Source organism: Zonotrichia albicollis, chromosome 11, assembly GCF_047830755.1.
Source record: "Zonotrichia albicollis isolate bZonAlb1 chromosome 11, bZonAlb1.hap1, whole genome shotgun sequence".
Taxonomy (NCBI): Eukaryota; Metazoa; Chordata; class Aves; order Passeriformes; family Passerellidae; genus Zonotrichia; species Zonotrichia albicollis.
The window spans coordinates 15180998-15201484 of NC_133829.1; the positions used below are offsets into that span (position 1 = coordinate 15180998).

At 41.0% G+C, this 20487-nt stretch overlaps 1 protein-coding gene across 3 annotated transcripts in view; it reads left to right on the forward strand.

Moving 5' to 3' along the window:
* The window catches only part of USP3 (ubiquitin specific peptidase 3), a 44458-nt gene that overhangs the window by 20120 nt on the left and 3851 nt on the right, over positions 1-20487 (forward strand). For all 3 annotated transcript variants that reach the window (XM_005487812.4, XM_026793923.2, XM_014267623.3), the window contains exons 2-14: positions 488-548; positions 2248-2379; positions 8224-8307; positions 9781-9862; positions 11972-12054; positions 12605-12718; positions 13382-13495; positions 16601-16747; positions 18556-18662; positions 18832-18912; positions 19587-19705; positions 19851-19964; positions 20077-20144. In XM_005487812.4, coding sequence (XP_005487869.1) covers positions 488-548; positions 2248-2379; positions 8224-8307; positions 9781-9862; positions 11972-12054; positions 12605-12718; positions 13382-13495; positions 16601-16747; positions 18556-18662; positions 18832-18912; positions 19587-19705; positions 19851-19964; positions 20077-20144 — 1306 coding nt within the window. The remainder of the gene's footprint in view (positions 1-487; positions 549-2247; positions 2380-8223; positions 8308-9780; positions 9863-11971; positions 12055-12604; positions 12719-13381; positions 13496-16600; positions 16748-18555; positions 18663-18831; positions 18913-19586; positions 19706-19850; positions 19965-20076; positions 20145-20487) is intronic.

A 20487-nucleotide genomic window follows, 5' to 3' on the forward strand; every position in this document is an offset into this window, starting at 1 on the left:
TTTTTTGTTTGTTTGTTTAAGTGCTTTAGCTTAAAATATCCATACTTTAAATTTTCTAGATTTAAAATGTGACAGCCAAAAACTTAGCTCTTCTGGTGTCCTGAGTAGATTGTGAAGTGCAGCACTGGTGTTACATTTTAACCTTTCAGCTGCTTGTGCAGGACTGAGGGTGAAATCATTATGGATAAATTCTGTATCAGCACTGCAGTGTAGGAATTCACATGGTATAAATGGTCTGTATTAGCATGCATTGCCCAGTAATTTATTCTGTGTGCTGCCTTATCAGATTGCCATGCTTCTTGCAATATCTCCTGTAAAATGGTTTCTTGTAGAACAAGTTTTATGAAACAGAAGTGCCATAGCTTTTTATTCTGTGTTCAGAAGAAAAAATTGGAAGGTTTGCCAGTGTTTTTGTCGTTCTGATATTGTGTTTTAAAATCAAGTAGACTTCATTTGTTTGACATGTTTTTTTTTAAATCTTTTCTAGTGTGCCGGTCAAATAAAAGTCCCTGGGTCTGTCTGACGTGTTCGAGTGTCCATTGTGGAAGGTGGGTACAGTGTTAGTGTGCAAATCTAATCACACCTTTATCTTTCCCCTTTGTTGCTTCACTCTGAGGCAGTTAGTTCAAAATTTCCTTGAAATAAACCTTTAACATGGTATGTTTATGCTTAACATGGTTCTTTGCTACTTTAGGAGAGTCCAGAGATTATATTCAAGATATGGGGCGTTTATATCATTGGGTTTTTAAAGTAAAATGGGCAATACATTTGATTGCGCAGTTCCAAAAGTGTGTGGAGAGCTGATAGTTTAGTGGGTTATTGTCAAGTTCCATTCTGTGGAAGATGTTTCTTTTGTGATAAGATGAACACATAAGAGTTGTTGCAAAGCCACAAGTTGGCACAGCTTATTTTGAGAAAAACTGCAACTATTTAGCTGAGACTGAAAATAGCTTAAATGTACTGCAGGGTAGTTTTGGACCTAAAGTTATTGCCATAGCACGTAAGGAGTGGCTGCCATCAGAATTCCTTCTGACTTCACCTTGGTGTCTGTATTAGTTGAAGTACACCAAATAAATTGTGAAGGAATTGTATAGTCAATGCTGTTATTTATAAGTCAGGATAATTGTAGAAAATGTGCTGCTACATAAATGTTTGAGATGCACATATTACTGGAATGCAGTCAGTATTGACATTTGGCAGTGTCTGAGGTGTGAACATGACTTCTTCTGTTGGGTAACATCTGGGCTGGTGTGCTGTTATTCTGGGAAAGCATCATTACACATAGTGATTTTGTCTTTGAAAGTGGTTTGAATGAAACTCCAGGTTTTGGTTGTTTGATCTGGGTATCACTAAGGGCTACAGTTGTAATAATGTGTCCTATTAAGAGTTTTTGACACTGACCCTTTTTCCCCCTCTATTTACCTACTTAATAAATTTATTCTTGGTGGCAGCTAAGAGAGGGAGAGATATTTCATGGTGTGCAATAAATAATTGGAATATTTTAATTGCTACTAATCTTAAAAAAATTACTACTGTCTCCAAATAGCCTTTATGTGCAGTTGGTAGATATTGAGTCAGTTATTTATGCAGGTTTTCTTTGTCTTTCCAAACACCTCCCATCCTGAGAATGGAAAATAACTGAATGAGAAAATAAAATACACCTTAGGGCTCTTTTTTTTTAATTAAAAGTGCTTAATTTCCTGTATATCAAACTTTGAGCATGAAAATGCTCATTGTGTCAGCAAAAGAGCTGCAGGATTTTAGATTTCTTATTCCCTTACGTAACAACAAGGTCATGAACTCGATGTCTGTAACACTGAATCATGCTGCAGAGTGGGAAAGCTGAAAATGGGAGCCTGCTCTCTGTTCAAGGGATCCCAAATACAAGTGCTGGGGGAGAAAAGGTGGAGCTGTAAGAGGAGTGTGTGTGAAGGCAGCACAGAGAACTGAGGGCACTGCAGGTGTGGGAAAAGGGGGTGCAGGATTTTCTCGGTTGTGGAAGTGCATTAATCTGTTAGGAGCACAGATCCTGGGATTTGGTCAAGGAGATGGAGGGGCCAGGTTGAACCTCAGGAGAGACTAAAGGGGGAAAACAGTAGAAGATTTGGCCAGTGTTTTCACACAAATCAATTGTCTTTTTAATGCTGTGGTAAATATTGGATGCCTTTTTTTGTTCCTGTTTTTTTAATAAAAAAAATTTATTAGCTCTTCAAAAGTATAAACGTCTTTCTTTTACATTTATTTTAGATATGTGAATGGCCATGCAAAAAAGCATTATGAAGATGCACAGATTCCTATGACCAATCATAAGAAAACAGAAAAACAGGAGAAAGTTCAGCATACTGTGTGTATGGATTGCAGTAGTTACAGTACATACTGGTAAGGGTTTAAACACTGTAATTTGACAACTTTTTATATACTAGAAGGTGAAAACATCAGACTCTTGTGCAGTATTATATTACACACATTTTTGAGCATTTCATCTTTTGCTTTCCAGACCTGTCTTTTTGGAACACTCTGCTTTTCCGTGTGTATTGCAGCACTGTAGAGTTACTGGCTATAACTAAACTCTCACATGTCAATTGTCTCAAACAGAGAAGAAACCTTCTGAAATAAGTGCTATGGGGTTAAGAGTTGTTTCTTTTTGCTTTGGGGTATGTGGAGACCCAAACCTCTTAATTGCAAAAGCTGTTTGGTTGGTGTTGCTCCTTCCATCAAGCTGGTGAGCCTTTCACATGTCCTTTATTTGTCAGAATTCAGAAGGTAAACTATTACACTAGAGATTACACTGTCCTAGAGATCTGAACTCGAGTTGTGTTTGTGCCTGTACTTTCTGTGAGTCTGGGAAAGTGGCTGATCCTGTTGGGAAGCAGCATCAAGTCTCTAATAAGAGTAAGGAAAGCAATCAGAAATGTTTCTTGGAACCGCACAGTGGCCTGGGCTGATTCCTTCTTTGGGGCTCTTGCAGTGTGATATGCACTGTTTAGGGAAACTTAATATTGATGCTGCTAATGTTGCGTTCCCCATGGTCCTTGTACAGAGGGCAAAGACTGGGAGTCAGTGGAAAGCTCTGCTTTTTGCCTCAGCATCCTCCATCCTCTTCCTCCTTTGGCAGACCTGCTGACAGGTGCTTCCCCATTTGCAGCTGCCCCATGGTTTCCCGTGTGTTGCTGCTTGTGCAGTGTGGCAGAGCAGGATTTGAGCAGTGTAAATCTCAGGGAAATCCCTGTTACAGTCTTGTAAAATTACTGGATATGTGGCTGCTCTAATGGGTATTTTATTCAAATAGCTGGGTGTCTTTTGGGTAGTTCATTAAGGAAAAAAAGTCTGTTTTATGAAGTAGCTTTATGAGGCATGCCTCTGTAACAAATATTTTTATCCCCTGCAAGTAAAACCCCAGTTATGTGATTCCACCTGAAGAAATGTTGTTCAGAGCAACTAAAAAACTCCTTAGATGGTGGAAGCAGCTGTAGGTATTTAAGCATAGACTAAAGGTTTGAGTAGCTTTGTGATGTAGGGGAATTTTGCTTTGTTTGCATTTTATTTTAATCACTGGCATTTTTATCTGCTCCTGTGTGAATACCTGAGAAAACAGACAAGTTTTCCAAGGGGTAAATTTGCACAGGTTACCAGCATTGCAACAGCTATGAGAAGCTAGTTTCACTTTCCCAATCAATACTGCTAGCAGCTGAGTTCTCTGTTGTGGCTTTCTGTTTTGTTTGAATTATACCTGTCTTCCAGTCATTCTGAAGGTAATAATCTGTGGAGGAATTTTAGCAGGGTATTTGAAGTCTTTGATTATATCTCCATTATGACAAATAGTGTTGTGAACTTGCTGAGGCTTGGTGAGTTACAGCAGCAAGCCCGAGCACCCTGCTGACCTTATCCCAAAGCCTGCAGTGTGTGGGCACTGCAGAGTGCCAGCAGCCAGACCGGGGCTGTGGGAGGGGCTGCTGAGCCCAGCCCTGCTCCTGGGGAGCTGGTGTTTGTGGGAGCACAGAGGGGAGCACTGCAGCGTGTCGTGTCTCTGCTGTACTGAGGGCTGAGGCATCTGTGGGTGAACTGCAACTGATTGTAGCCAGCTTTGCCTTGGGGAGTTCCTCTTGTGTAGGTAATTCACCAGCAAATTATAACTCCTGTGCTAATGTGAAGGTGAACAAATTTCAAAAGCAGTTAATCTTTGCTTTCATTTAGGATATTTCAGGTTTTTCCCACATGATAATCAGGGAAAGATACTTGAATTTGTTACTGTGCCCAGTTGAAATGAGCACAGAAGTTTAAAGATGAAACAGAAGGCAACCAGATCAACTTTTCCCCCTTTATTTTGGACAGTACTGTGGAGGCTGCTGCCAGTTAAAGCTAATAGTTGGCTAAATTTGAGACATAATTAGGTATTGTGGGGAGTGAATGGGCTTTCAATAGCTTTGAAAAGCCTATTTGGGAACTGCAGGGTAGACATGAATCCAGTAGGCAGTCTTGAGTTTATGCCATGGTGGTTCTTTTAAGTGAACCTTTATATAAAGATGAATATTTTATGCTACCAGGGTGGGCTGCCTCAATAATTTGAAAGTCAATAAAATACCATCCTAAGACTTAATTGAATTTTATTTCTACTGTACAAATAATGCAGATATTTTGATGCAGTGCTGGCTTTTATATTTTTGTGTGCAGTTCTGTTTACTGCACAAAGCTGAGCATGATGCTCTTACTCCATTTTTATCTTATGGATCCCAGTTTACTGTGTTCCTTGGCTTGCATGATGGTATCAGTGAACAGGCCTGTATGGGCTTTCTGAGAAGGCACCATTTGATCCTTTGCCTTCCTTTGGCCATGCCATAACCTGTAATGCAGTCTCTGCAGAGGGTTTTGTTCTTTGCTTACTCAGTCCTCCTATTCAGCTGCTCAGTTTTACCAGTGGAAAAGCTGAGAGAATTTGTTAATATTTTGTTACAAGAGTACAGCTCTCGATTCTTTGGTCGCTTTTGAGACAAAAGGTGCAATACTAAACACTCAGACTAAATTATATTTGAGACCTTAGCTGCTGAGAGTCCTGAATCCCACTTTTTGGAGGTAATCAGCCTTTCAGTTAGTTCTAAAGTACTACACACAAAGAGTTTGCAAGAAGTACAGATCTTTTTTGTCTTCAAACTGTCAGAGGGTGCTTTCTCATTCTGTGTTAGGGGTTTTTTTGTGCATGAGAAGTAAAATGATACATGTAAGAGCCCCACTTTCCTGAAAGAGGACTCTTGTAAATTGGTTTTCTCTGTGCTAGTGCACAGACAGTTGGCACTGAAGAAGAAAGGCTCCCCTGTTGATATATTTGCATAATATGTTTCCTGTGTTCATTTAATCCCAGACACAGTTTGCAGGTCAGATTTCTCATCCATTACCCTCCTTGTTACCCCTTAAAGGGACACAGCTGTCAGGGGTGTGTGTGTGTATTCCTGGCTGGTGTAAAAATAACCAACTGTCAAGGACTTAGAAACATTCTTTTTTAGTCTCTGTGAAGAGGGTTCTCTTTAAAAAAGAAACCAGACTTACTGTGCTGGTGCCATGAGCATTGGAAAATGAGGTTGCTTAGTCCTATTGTTTTGCATTCTACAATCAGTGAAAATAAGAGTAAAAAGCCTTTTATCCAGACAGTAAAACCTGAGCTCTTTGTTGATTCACATAAGGTGTTGGTATAACTAAGGAAACCTTTTCTTAATTTTTCCTCTCCTTTAAATTCTTCAAATCTAGTCAGGGCTTTTAAACACAGCATGAAGTTCTGTCCCTCCTAAGCCCTGTAACAGCAGTAAGCACTCATGTTCCCAGAGCAGGGCATATATTCACTGGCTTAATGCCATTTTAGAAGCAAAGGACGCTTGGTCTTGGAAGTAGCAGAGGTACTAAAAATAGAGTGTATAGAGGAAAATACTGTGCCAAGCCATATAAGGGACCCTCTGCAAGGTATAGAATTTGTTCTGTGTTGTTGCTGTAGCTACTGTATCCAAAAAAGGTATTTGTTAATTTGCAGTAATCCTGAGGATCATAAATTAAGCAGCTGTTTTGAATGGCAGCTTCACATATAGGATGTAATTTCTCAGCAGTTTACCCTTAAGGTGTGTGGGCTTAGCAAATTTAAGTTACTGAAACATTAACTACTTCTAAATCCGTTTACTTTGTTTATCCAAAATAGTTTGGAGATAATGCTGTTATTTCTAATAGTTGTGCTGAATCCTCAGTGTTGCAAGAGAGGTTTTTAAAAAATCTGTCTATTAAAAAGAGAAATAGAAGATTGTCTTGATTCTAAGTGAAACTTTAAATTACTTTTCCAGTGTTGGAAGGACCCTGACATTTACTAATGTATTTGTTTTTATTCTTCCATCTTGGGGCATGTACTAAAGTGGTGTGTAAAAATAAGGTTAATGTCATCTTCAGGGCATGGAGCAATGAAATTATCTTTCAGCAATAAGTTCTCATTGAAGGTTTCAGTGAGCTCGTACCTGCTTCCATCCCCTGTGTTCTCAGCAGTAGCTCCAGCATTAGTGGCAGTGTGGCTGTGCTGGGGCAGCTGCCCCCGCTCAGCAGTCCCACACTGTGTTGGCTGCCTGGGCCTGACAGCTGCCTCCTGTGGCAGTGCCCAGTGCAGGAGCGCCTCACCAGGTTCCTGTAGGTAGCTGAAAAAGCTGACAAGGACTGTCTGAGATGTGGCTGAAAAATAAGCATATTAACAGACTTCTCCCTCCCAAACTAACTTGGTCTGTGGCCATCTTTAAAAATGTAAAAGAAGAAATACTGGTGATCTTACTAATTTCTAGATCTTGTGTAAGTACCCATAATGTTGTCACAGGCCCCCATCTGGGTAGTAATTAGCATTGACTCCATGATTCCAGAAGGCTGATCAATCACTTTATTTTACTGTGCTTATTAGGAAACCCATTGCCCTTACAGACAGTCACGATACAGATGGAGCCAACTGGTCCTTCAATCCAAACACCATCACCAGTGGCCAATTAAGAAACCACCCTTTGGTAAACAAATCTCCATAACACGTTCCACATGTTCACAGCAGCAGGTGCAGCAAGTGGAGATAAGAATTGTTTCTCATTCTTTTCTCTGATCTGCTCTCAGCCTTGCCCAGGACAATGCCTAGCACAGCTGTGTTTCTGTCTGTGGCCAGAGCTGCTGCCACACCATAACTGCTGCCTGCAATGTTTGACTGTCTTGAGATGCATCAGGGTAATTTCTCTTCTTAGAGGGAAAAATCAGAGGTGCTGAACACACTGATCTTAGGGGCTCCATTCAGTGGCAAGGACCTTTACTTTCTCAACTCTGTAGCCTTTTCAAGAATGTAGAGTTCGTAGTAACCCTGGCAATACCTGCAGATTTATGCACAAAGAGTGTTGGGAATTCCAGTTGTGCCTGAAGTCAGTAGCTTCATTGAATTAGGAAGCAAATGTGTATCTGCTCCAGCAGAGGAACAGCCTGAGGTGATGATGATGATGATGTATTTTGCATTTGAGTCATTCGTGTGCCAAAGGGAAAGGAGAGACATAGCTACAGTTCTGATATTAAACATATCCAAAGTTAGTTTTCCTCACGTGTTCACTTGCCTGCCAAAATTTGAAGCTGTAATTTGACACTTCCCAGTATGTACAGAAACTGCTGAGTGATTCAATGATATTTGTGGTTAAGCACGAGGTGCAAGTTGCCACAGACTTCTGGACTGACTTTGGAACACTCAAGCGATCTCTTAGTCCATCATCTTCCCTGGTGTTTTTTCAGTAGCACAGACTTTTATGTTTTGTATATATCTGTTCAGCACTTCAGGTTTCAGTGATAACTTAAAATGTTAAAATAGTTTAAAAATTAATAAAAGCTTTGTATTCTGTTTACTAGGGGTCAGTTGATCTTTTCTGATGAATCTGTGGATAGACTACTCTAAGTCTGCTTTTCCTTACACTATTTCAGAATTTTGCCTTGGGCCAGGCAGTACATCATGCTTTTGATTTATAATAAAGAACTAACCTAGCAGAAAACCCATGTAATAAGATGGTTCCTGTACCCTCTTCTGCTGGAGGGGATTTCTTGGAGGGAACCAAGCTCAGTGTGAGGTGTTGTGCTCCCCAGTTCTCATAATCTTTCACTGGATCCCTTTGGTGCTTTCCACACATAGGCCTGTGTGGTTTGATCTGCTTCACTGAGGTGCTTGGCATATTCTGAAAAGTGTTTTTCTTGCAGTTATCGTTGTGATGATTTTGTAGTCAATGATACCAAGCTGGGCCTGGTACAGAAGGTCAGAGAGCACCTACAGAACTTGGAAAAGTAAGTAGTTTGTTTGCACCCAGACTGCCTTGGGCAGACTTGTAATAGTGCATCATGGAAGTGGTATTTGTTTCATATGTGTATATGTATCTAATTACATCTGTCTTAATCCTTCTGTGTATCTGACACTGTGTTCAAAAACCTTTTCATCACTGAGAAGCAGAGGTGCAGAACAAATGGATTTGATTGATCATGATTGTATCTCTTGTTCTGTTGTCAGAATTTTGTCAAAAAACCAGAATAAGTTTTTTTTTATCTGAGAAATTCAATAAGTGCAGGTGGAAGTAGTCTTCATATTAATTGTACAGTTTGATTTGCTGGCAAAAAGATTAGGAAGACTTATGAACTTGGAAGTGCACAGGAGAGACATTTTTTCCTTTGTCCCTGTCTGGTGCTGTTCCACTGTAAAGCAGATAATCTGATCCTGGTGGCATATGTGCTGTGGCCAGTCCTAGAGAGCAAAAAGTGCTTGCACAGTTGGCCTGAAAATCTTACCTAATGCCAGGCAGAAATGTGGGTGTGTTCAGTGCTTCCATGTACATCACAATGCCCCTGAGCTGACACAGGACTCCTGCTACGAAATTCCTGTGATCTGGGGAATCTCTGGATGCTCCCTGAGTTAAGGGTATCAATTACTTGGTAGGTTATATTAATATTTGCATTATTTTCCATCCTTTTTTGATGGCCTTGTCAGTACATTATGAGATGTAAAGATGTTTAAGTATAATGAGAAGTGAATTGGAAACATCCAAGCAATGTAACTTCTTGGGAGGGAAAAGATACAATGCAGGCTTCCATTCTGTGTAATGGTACTTTTTGAATGCTTGGAGGGCATTTTAATAAAAAAGAAAGGAAAAGGAAAAAACCTACCAACCAAACCTTGAAACAAGCTATGATTTCAGCATCAAATTAAAGAGAAGTCATCAACTGGTTTAATTGAGGGGCCATTAATTTCCATTGATGTGCAAAAGACTAAGCAATTATTTTTGTAACTTAGTGTTACACAAATGTTAGAACTTCATGTATTTTTCTTTGAGTAGGAGAAGTCAGTTATAATACACAAGTACTAACATTCCACATATTCTTGATTTTTGGTAACTTAATTTTGTTGTGATTTTTTTAAAGTTGTATTTTTAAAGGCTTGGATGATTTTCCTGACAGAACAACTTAATTTCTTTGACCTAGGAGAAGGATGAATATTTTAGATGACAAGTAGCTGCTACTAAGGCCACTCTAGAAGGCACACATCCCTGAGCAGAACACCCTACACAAACTTTCTGGAGGGCTGTGGGGCTGTGCCCTGAGGGAGGTGCAGCCAATTTCATACTGCAGCAATGGGGAGCCTGTTTGCTGTCAGTGACAACTGGTGACAGATGGAATCACTTTGTTGAACATGAGTTGATTTTCTCTGGTCCATTCCACACAATACATTGTTTTTCTGGTAAATAACCACTTACAATTGTTTTCCAACAGTTCAGCCTTTACATCAGACAGACATAGGAAAAGAAAACTATTGGAAAACTCATCTCTGAACAGCAAGTTATTGAAAGTAAATGTAAGTACAACAGATCTGGTACAGTGAGTTAAAAGAGTTTTTGTAAACCAGCTGAGGTTTATGGTTGGCCTAGACCCAAACTGTTCTTGGTGCTCTTTAGCATCATCTGGCCACACACCTGAGAAGCCCTTTCACACAGAAACATGGCTGATGCTCTGCTGCATTTCTGCTGGTGTAGACTGAGCCTTCCTGGGCTTTAGAAGGGTTTCATGTCAAGACAGAGCTTTGGTTTTCTGAGCAAATAAGGAGCTTTTGTCGTTTTCTGGTTTTTTGGGTTTTTATTGTCCCAGGTGCAGAAGGCAAAGGAGGAGGTACATTCTTGAGGGAGGCTAAGAGTAATTGTTAGGAAAAAGTAAAAAATGTTACCAGTTTTTTAAAGAAAACTTGCTTTCAAGATGAACTCTGGACTGTTTTTAAGCTTTTCTTCTCCTCATTTCATCTTCCTGCTATTTTAACTTCAGATCTGCAGGATAGCACCCAGGAGAGGAGGATCCAGCCCTGGCTAGATGGCCGAAGGGCTGCATCATTTCTTCCAAACAAAGAATGTCGCCAGTCAGATGTCTCTGTTGTGCAGATTGGATTACGGCAGTTTTCATAATTTCTTCCAGAATTTGAGGATGGAGAGGGGAGATACTGACCCAGCTTATTCAACTGGTTCATTTTCACCCTTGGGAAAATGGGGGAGAGATGGAGCAGAGCTTTTGGGCTGTGGGACAGCAGTGTCACCAAAAGCAGCTGGAGCAGCAGCTCCTTCAGCCAGAGGAACAACTGGGGTGGAGCAGAGCAGTTGGTTGCTGTTGGCAAAGTCTGGAGGGGTTTAGCTACTTTAAAAGATGCACTACTACAGTCAGTTCAGGGTTGTCTGAATGTGCTGTCTGCACTTCCTGCACTGTCCCAGTCTTGCAGAGATTGAGGAAGCCTAGGAGAAATAGCAGGGCTTTCTTGCTATGGCAGTAGACAGCATCATTTCTGTTTGGAAAACTGAAAGCCAGTAAAAACCAAAAGAAAAATTCCAGGCAACATTTAGATAAGGACAAGACAGACTTACAAAGCTTGAACTAAATGCTTATTTTATTCTTCCTACTCTTTGCTGTTTTGTCAGTTTTATTAATACTTCAGTATTGCCTCTAACAACAGATTCTTTTTTATTGCTGGCTTATTGAAGCTTCCCTTGAACTGCAGGGGCAATGCTGCATCAGTGCTGTGCTGTAGCACTTGGGGCAAGAGAGAAAAGAATGTGCTCAGGACGCTGTGGTGTTTGCACTTTGAGATACTAAAAGATTTTAAAAGCCCAGCTTTTAAATTCTGTTAGAATAATGAAGAATGCCCAGAAATTTGATGAACTTCCAGTGTGGTATTTTGTGGACAGTGGAATGTGTCCAAATGTTGCAGATTCTAGAATCATAAATGCAGTGTTGTCCACATTTTTCTTCCCTTTCCTTCCCACCCACCCTGGAGATAATTTGGTGAAAAGCAGGCACATCTGTGGGTTCATTGTTCTGGGCTGTAAATGATGTGTATTTTGCTTCTCTTTTTTCCTCTTATTTGCACAGTCTAACTTGACTGTTTATTTCCCAAATAAATGTTGTTGTCTTGTCTTTCAAAAACCCTTCTGGCCACCACAGAATCCCACTGAGACTCACACTGGTGACTTAAAAACAACCTGGAGGTGGCCTTACTGTGTGTATTAGACATGGGAGAACATGGATGAGGACTGGTACTTTAATTTTCCAAAGGCACTGTAGGGAAATTGCTGTTCAGTTCTCACTGAACACTATTGGAGTGTGACTATTTAACATACACACACACACACAAATCCTTGGCAATAAGGGCCTGTGATTAACTGTATTGTCCTATTCTAGATTTATTTGCACAGGAAAAGATGTAGTACAGTTTTCTCTTGACAGGAATGAGTAAGAAAGTTTTCATGTCAAGATGGAGCTTCAGGGCAGTTGAAGCTGCTGCTGAGGGGTTGCTTTAGCTCTGCAGCTGCACTCAGTGTAGTTGTTGTTGTTCAGATCTGTGCTTGATCCGACAGTGCTGGCTCTGCAGGAGGGATGTGGTGGAGCAGTGATGAATGTTTCTGTAACCTGCCTGTTCTCATTCCAGGGAAGCACCACTGCCCTTTGTGCCACAGGCCTTCGGAACCTGGGGAACACTTGTTTCATGAATGCAATCCTTCAGTCGCTCAGGTACCTTCCCCTGCTCTCCCACCACTCCCAGGGGGCTTGTGTGCTGTACACTGGGCAGGTGAATTTGGCATGTTCCCACTGGACAGAGGTGTATCTGAATTTGCAGGAGTGGGTGTGCATGGGTTGATAAAGTTGTGTTTCATGGTGTGAGGTACATCCTATGGTACAGCATTCCAGAGGAAACGTGCCGTGTCCTTGGCAGACCAGGAGAGTGCCAAGGCCAGTAAAATAAGTTACCTTCCTCAGCAAATGCAAGTCTGGGTTGTTAGGAAATGATAGCTCGTTCTGGAAGGGTATCTCTTAGTCAAAGCAGAGCCAAAATGTAATTATTTTAGGAAGCTGGGATGACAGTGATATTTGCAGATCTGCGTAGTTGCTGACAGAAGGTGTTTGCTGTAGTGTTTCTTGTCTCTTGAACTGTTTGCAATTGCCATCCTGTATCACTGCATGAAGTGGTGTTTATGCATTTCAAAGAACAAGCTCCAGAATACATAATATTATCCTTTTTCTCTGCCCTTTAAGGATTTCATTCTTATTTCATTTTTCCTAGTAACATTCAGCAGTTTTGCTGTTACTTCAAAGAGTTGCCTGCAGTGGAGCTGAGGAATGGGAAGACGGCAGGGCGGCGAACTTACCACACCAGGAGCCAGGGGGATAACAATGTGTAAGCTGTGTGTGCCTTGTGAGCTCTCAGCTGTGCAGGAAACAGCAGGTTTGGGCTGCTGGGGTCACTGGGCACCTTTGATCTTGCACAATTCACAGGGGACAAAGGCACAGAAAATAGTTGTCTACAAAGAAAGAAACTCGTGTCACTTGCAGCTCGCTGTTACAGGGCTGATGCTGCAGGGAGAGGCAGTCAGGTACATCAGGGAGTGCTGCACTGTGGCATCTTAAATCATGTCAGGAGTCCTCTTGGTATGTGCTGCAGACATTGTGCTCCTGACTTCCAGCTAAAATAGGGCCATGAGGATGTGACTGCAAGTCAACCTACTGTGACTGCTACTACAGAAAGTTCAGGAGTAAGTGTTTGATGATCTGTAGGTTGCTTGAGCAAGTGTTAAAAGGATGTTAGCAGTCTGCACTAAAATGACAAACAGTGCATAGGTGTTCACATGAGTCCATCCTGAACATCTGAAATATAATTTTCCAAATCTGTGTGCCTTCAACATTGTGGGTAGGATTTTAGACATAAAGTCTTTGAAGCTACTGGAAAGGATATTTACAGTCTTAACCCAGCTAATGTCTGATACTTGTACCATTGAACTAGTAAACCTCTAAGGGTTGTAAACAAATGCACATTAAACACCAGCTCTTACTTTCTTTACAGTTCACTTGTGGAAGAATTCAGAAAGACACTCTGTGCTTTATGGCAAGGAAGCCAAACTGCATTTAGTCCAGAGTCTTTATTTTACGTTGTTTGGAAAATAATGCCAAATTTTAGGTAAGTTTTTTTTAAAAAATAATAGTATTCTTGATTGCAACCACATATCACTGGTGTCCTACTCTAAAATGGATTGCATCCACAGGATGCACTCTGTGTAGCTTTCCATATCCCTACAGATGTGCTTTGAAAAGGATCTTTGCTTTGATCAACAGTTTTCTGTTCGTCAGTAGTGCTTGCTTTTTCCTTCTGCCCTTCTGCCACATGCAGCAGTTTCAGAGAGAATGCGATCTCACAGGAGAAGCAGTGGTAGTTGTACCTTTGAGCCAGTGCTCCAGAGGAATCAGCTATTGACTGGTTGGTAAGTGCCAAGTGCAGGGTGTTGACTGAACCCAGGCTTGGCTGCACTAAGAAAATGATGTAGTCAGACTGATAGATACAATGCAAACATATTGGCTGAAACTTCCTTGATTCTCTCAAAATACAGCAGTCACCAGCTGGACATGATATAAGCACTAGAAGAGAAAAATTCTGTCCCTAATAAGCATTTTGGGCCCATACTTACAGACAATAGAGAGAAAGTGGTAAAGAAGGTTACCCAAGTAAACCCAAGTATTGTTCTTCTGGAAGGTCTCCCTGTCCTGACCCCTGAGCCCCTTCCAAAGGAGCACTGAAACCTGTTAGGATATATTGTGATGAAGGTAAGTTGCTGTTGTAGTTTATCATAGTTTGGTTTTTAGTTAAGGAAAAAATCCACCAACTATGGAAGTAATTCCCTATAAAAACCTTAACAGCTTCCTTTGGACCCGACAAAAACAATCAGCTAGCTAATTTTAAATATTGACACCCTGTCAAACCACTTAAAAAAGTGAAATGTGCCTCTGAGATGACCATTAACAACATAATCCCAATTCAGAAGCACAGAAAGCAATGCTGTGAGCCTCTGTGGCCACTGCCTGGCAGAAACCATGTGACCAACAACAAAAAGCCATTTCCTAGTGCAAAGCCCAAATAAAATTACTCATTCAGTGCTATAAAATTCCATTTGAAAACAAAGAAACCTGCCAGTGCCACTTCTACCAAAAAAAAAAAAAGAAAATTTAAAGCACATAAAAAGAACAACATGAAGAAACCAACATCGATAAGAAAAAAGAGCCAAAGCCTAAATGAGGAAAAAAAAGCCTTAATCTTAAGTTAAAATTCTCTTTTAAAGCTATGATGGAGATATAATTAATACATCAGACTCTTTTTCCCTATAACTCATGAAATGCCTTGGAGAGGTGTAGTGTTGTCACCACAGCCATGAGCAGGAGCACCAATAGTAATGCAAGCAGATGTTGAAGTAGCTGTAATTTGATGAAAAGTTTAGAGAGTAATTAAAAAAATGAAAAACCTGGCCCCAGGGATAGAAGGAGAGACCTCTATTTCTCAAAAATAAAGAAAATTTTTGTCTCTGTACTAGAACAGCTTATCCTTAAAATTGCACCCCAATGAACTGAAATGACCCATGGTAGTAGTTGTGAAAAATCTACCAAATGTGGGAGAGACTTTACAATTGTAAATTTCCAGGTGGCTGTTATTAGTGAAAATTAAAGCCATGAAAGAACTGTTTCTTGTGAAAAAATCTCCATGACATGGCAAGAAAGACTCCTCTCCCTAAGTAAACTGGAGAAAGATTATTTTGATAGTAATATCAAAATATTACTGACTGAAAATACCACATTTTGTCTCTTAACATTGTCAGAGAGAAAAGAAAGAGTTGGAGGGAGGAGAAGTGTTGTGAAGGTTTATTCTGATTTCTTAATATTTTTCCTTTAGTTTAGTTAATAAAGATTTCTTTATGCCCTTTAAAGTTTTGAGTCTGCTTTGCTCTCCTCCTAATCCTTATCTTGCAGCAAAAAAATGAATAAATAATTCTAATGAGTACATTGGCATTTGGCCAGTGCTAAACCCACCACATTAATTGGTGCATTAACTGAAAAACTCAGATTAGTGAAGCAAAACCACTGCAATTGCTCCATGTTCTCACATAATAAAGATGTTCTCTTACCTGTTATATCTCTAGCACTGCTGAAAAGATGCTGTGAATACATCTGTTTAATGAATTACCCAAACAACACAAATCTGTTTATTCTGTTCTTCATACCGTTAGTTATCTTTCATTTAGCTTCTGAGAATGAAGGAAGGTTTAATGCCAGCAATTGTAACAAACATATAATTACTTTGCAACTTTGGGACAGTAAGTCCTGCCTTGGCTGTGCAGGACTGTGGCCTGTTGAAGCACAGCAGGGTTTCTGGCTGCTGGGTTTTCTGTGGAAAAGGTAGGCAGTGCTGCCCATGTGTCTGTACACAGACTCCTTGATTTATTTTAAGTCTGCTGGTTTGGAAGAAAGCATTTCTGTAATCCTACAAGGTGAACACTTTTGGTTTGTTCTGTTATCTCTTAGCAATGCTCTCATTGGGCACATCTGTGTTCCTCACTAAGCACATCAGCCTCACATTGCATGTTTCTGTTGCAGTGGGTCTGTTAGCACTTCTCTCCCCTTCTGGGTACTGTGCCATGAATCTTACAGGATTGTTCCCTGCCCTGAGCCCTCACATTTATAAACCCGTTTGTATTTCTCTCCCAGACATTCCTACCTGACAGTTATTGCCAGCACTTAGGCGGGGCAGTGAGGTGGAAAAGGGGAGGCCTGATAAAGCAGCTCATGAGAACAGGCAGGAGGTGGAGGGGAAGCCAGCTCTTGCTGTGTAGGGATTTCTGTAGCTTGGGCACACAGTGACTTGCACATACTCAGGGCAGTGTTGCACAAAGCTTTCAGCATTTCACTACCTATCTTGTCATGCTTTGTCTCAGTGTGCAGCTTAATGGCAAGTGAACAGCAGCTGTTTGTTGAATTTGATGCATGATTCAGCCTAAATAACTTAAAAGGCATGTTTTACCCCGATGGCTTCTCTGTTCTTTTTGGTAAGGTTTCTTAGTGATGAAATAATAATGGTGATTGAGCAACATTGCTGCTGATGGCACAGCACTTGTGAGACTGGAGCCAAGCACACATGGAAAGTCTGCTCAGTAGGATTAAAGAAGCAAAGGTTTTATTCCTGTGACCCTGGTGCTTGCTGTGTGTTGCCTCTAAAGCAATTTTGTTATTGTTTCCTTTTCAGGGGATACCAGCAGCAGGATGCCCACGAGTTCATGCGTTACCTTTTGGACCATCTACACCTGGAACTCCAGGGTGGCTTCAACGGTGTTTCACGTTCAGTAATCTTGCAAGAAAATTCTAACCTGTCTGGAAGCAACAAATGTTGCATGTAAGAAGTGGTTTTTCTTTTCTTCAAAGCCTTCATGGCTTTGCATGGGTCTGCATGTGTTGGCTCTGGAATTTCAGCGTTCCTTGTTTTAAGTTTTCTTCAGTGCTTCTGACTTTAGGCAGTACAAAACTGTAGGTTATGAAGATTCTGTACAATCTGTGTCCTTTCAAAAGGAAGTGTCTTAGATCAGCAGTTTTCATAGGTGTGAGTGAGCATACAGGCTAAGTTGTAAAGACATTTTAATTCACTAGTCTTTCAGAAATAAAAAACTGTATTTTCTGTAGCCCACAGAATTCTTTCTTCTCCCAGACAATATAATTTTCTTAGAGTGATAGATAGCCTCAATGCTGCAGGAGCAAAGCAATGGCCAGCGATTTTGATGTTTAAATTGTGAGCAGACCTCCTGGATAAATGACTGAGTAGTGCAGTTATTGCTTGCAGTCAGTTTTCTAGCAGATGATCTCATGTATGACTTCACAGTTATAGTTGGTGCTTTTTTTTGTGCATAATTTTGGTTTTCATGCTACTGTGTACCTTGAAACAGGTATAATTTGGGTGTTTGACTCCTCTTTCTGTATTTCTCAAAATACTGTTTTTTCTGACGTTTTTCCTAGCTGTGTTTTCTCTTAGATTGAAACTCACACAAGAGACAAAACCTTATTTTGCTTCATGAAGGAAAGATGTCAGATTAGCCTGCACATTTGGTCCTTAATTCCCTACAGAAAAGTAGAGTTTGAGTTTTTCCTTCTGTACTCATTAGGACAGAGTAAGCAGGCCTGAGATGCGGGGTGTTATAGATGCTGTATTAGGGAAAGCCTAACAAAATTCAGACTGTGCTCTTTACTGCATTTATGTTGTGTTGCTGATGCTTTAAAATCCCCCAGAAGAATCTTTAAATGTTTGTAGGATTGACATATATTTGAAATCTAAACTGATTTTGTTTTGTCACTATTTTGGATGCCAAAATCCCAGAAGAATGTAACCTTTGTTCACCTATCTAATGTAAATTTGTCTTGAGAAAGGCTGTTCAATGGGGTAGGCTGCCCTTCCTGTGAGGGCACTTTAATGCTTCCAGTGAAGTAACAGGCTGTGAGTGCTCTCTTCTTGTGCACCAGTCCCTGTGAGCAGCTGTTTCCTCTTGCTCAGGATGAGCTGGAAAGATGTGGGTTGAGTGCAGGCAAGGAACACAGGTTTCTGCAAGCCTTAGTAGTGTATAATAACATAACTTAAAATTTGTGTGTTTTTTAAATTGGACTGTGAGAAGCAGACCCATTACATAATCTGCTGAAAAATTCAGTAGGAGAGTAATGAAAGATTAGAGAACAATGCTGATCTTGCACATTGTTTATCATGCCTTAATGCAACTTAAGCTGCTGTTGGCAGTGAAGTGCAGAAATGTGCTCAAAGAAGTCAAAAGCACATGTAAGAAAGGGTGTAACGTTAAAACAAAAATATGCTTGACCTACCAAAGAAGAAAGAATTTTTGTTTCAGATGAAGTCTTAATTACAGGGTTAAAATCCTGAACCTGTGTGAGCATCCAGTACAGCTCGACTATAGAAATCTGCACAACACTTTCATCTGCTGAGAGCCCCCCAGGTCCCCCTTTCTTTGGGCCCAGGATAAAGCAGTGTAGGCCCTGCATTCATGAGAGGTGCCCTGGGCAGCTGCAGTGCCCGTTCTGCCGGGAGCACCCAGCCCCTGTTTCATTGGCCAACAGCAGGAGGTGTGAGCACCAAGCACGGGACAGTGCTGGGGATTCAGCTCAGGCTCTCTGGGTGACTCTGCTTCTCTGATGTGGTTTGTCTAGAAATGGAGCGTCCACTGTTGTCACTGCCATTTTCGGAGGCATTCTTCAAAATGAAGTCAACTGCCTAATATGTGGGACTGAATCTAGAAAGTTTGACCCATTCCTAGGTAAGATGCTGCCTCTTGTGTTCCAAATACCGTGTGACTTAGAGCAGAAAATTAAATCTGAAGCTTGATATATTTAGATGTCACATGACAGACCCAGCGTGTCAGCCTGAAAAGACCAGGCATTGCTCTGTTCAGCCCTAATTCTGTTTTTAAATCATTGCTTTTCTAGACCTTTCGCTAGATATTCCAAGTCAGTTCAGAAATAAACGTACTAAAAACCAAGAGGGTGGACCAATGTGCACGCTACGAGGTAAGAGTGCCTGGCTGATGAAATCATAGCAGGCCCAAGAGGATTTTCTTTCTAATCAGAGCATTTCCAGTGTAGTTCACTCCCCCAGACACTGATCTGTGCTGCTGCCTGTGGGTGTTCTCTGGGGCTCTGTCCTCGGACACATGTGCCCATGCCCACAGTGAGGGTGGCTCCTGGGGCTTCTGCATTTAAACCACATCAGTGCAGTCCTGCAGGTTGGGCAGCAGTACTGGTACTGACTTTGGTTTTTACAGGATGTTAGTTTTCCACAGACTTGTGAATAGACTTGCTGAAAATCATGAAATATGCAACAAAACCCTGTTGTTGTGTCTGTTCATTTTGTATCTAAAGCCAAACAAGTTTTAAAAGTTGACTATTCTATGTTAGAAAATAATTTATCTTTGTTTGAAAGCAGTTTTTTTTGAATGTTAGATGGAATCTTGTTGGAAGATGGAGATTTTGGGAATGCATGTTTATTTCTTTCAAACTACCTCTAGCTGCTTTCAGGAACAGGGAAGGTTGCATGTTACAACACATTGTATTAAACATTATACAGCTTTTTTGCTGCTCAGATGGATATAACTAGAATGGGTGCAGCAGATGAGCACACCTATAATGCTGTATTTGTTGTATTTCATGGTACAAAAACCACTTGATGTATCTGCTTTTTCTAGATTGTCTTCGCAGTTTTACAGACCTGGAAGAGCTTGATGAGACAGAGCTGTACATGTGTCACAAATGCAAAAAGAAACAGAAGTCCACCAAAAAATTCTGGATTCAGAAACTACCAAAGGTTTGTATAAGCATGAGAAATAACAGTGTGACAAAATGTCAAAGGAAATAATGGTTCAACCAAGACCTCTTCTTCCCCACTGCAGTGTCCAGAATGGAGTTCAGCCCCCTCCTCTAACACACCCTTTATAACTGTCCCCCTGCAGGTGCTATGCTTACACTTGAAACGCTTTCACTGGACAGCATATCTGAGGAACAAGGTTGATACGTATGTTGAGTTTCCCTTGCGAGGCCTAGACATGAAATGCTACTTGTTAGAGGTAAGAAGACCTCCTGATGCCTGCTGCAAGGACTTTGTTCCATGGCATATCTTTATTACAAATTCCAGGGTGCTACTGATATTTGAAGAGTTTCTGTTTTTTCCTACCACAGCCTGAAAACAGTGGCCCCGAGAGCTGCCTGTATGACCTCGTGGCTGTGGTTGTGCATCACGGCTCAGGGTGAGTACCTGGAGCCAGCCTGGCCTGCTGGCACAGGCCTTCTCCCACTCAGGGACATACAGACAGAATGAAGGGGTTTCTGTCCCACGGGCATGTGTTCTAGTTGAGGGAAATAAGCCATAGTGTATAAGCTGATAGGGAGCTAAGCTGAATTAATTTCAATAGATAGTCAGGCCTGTGAATGCCCCCTGGCAGCCTTTGGGGTTGATGACTACATGTGTGAGATTAAATGAAAATAGTCAAGTGCCTCTACAAATAAAAAAGCCCTAAACCAAGAGGAGGAGTCAGGGAGCCTTCCAGGAATTAATGTCTCATTCTGAATTTCTTACTACAAAACAGGACT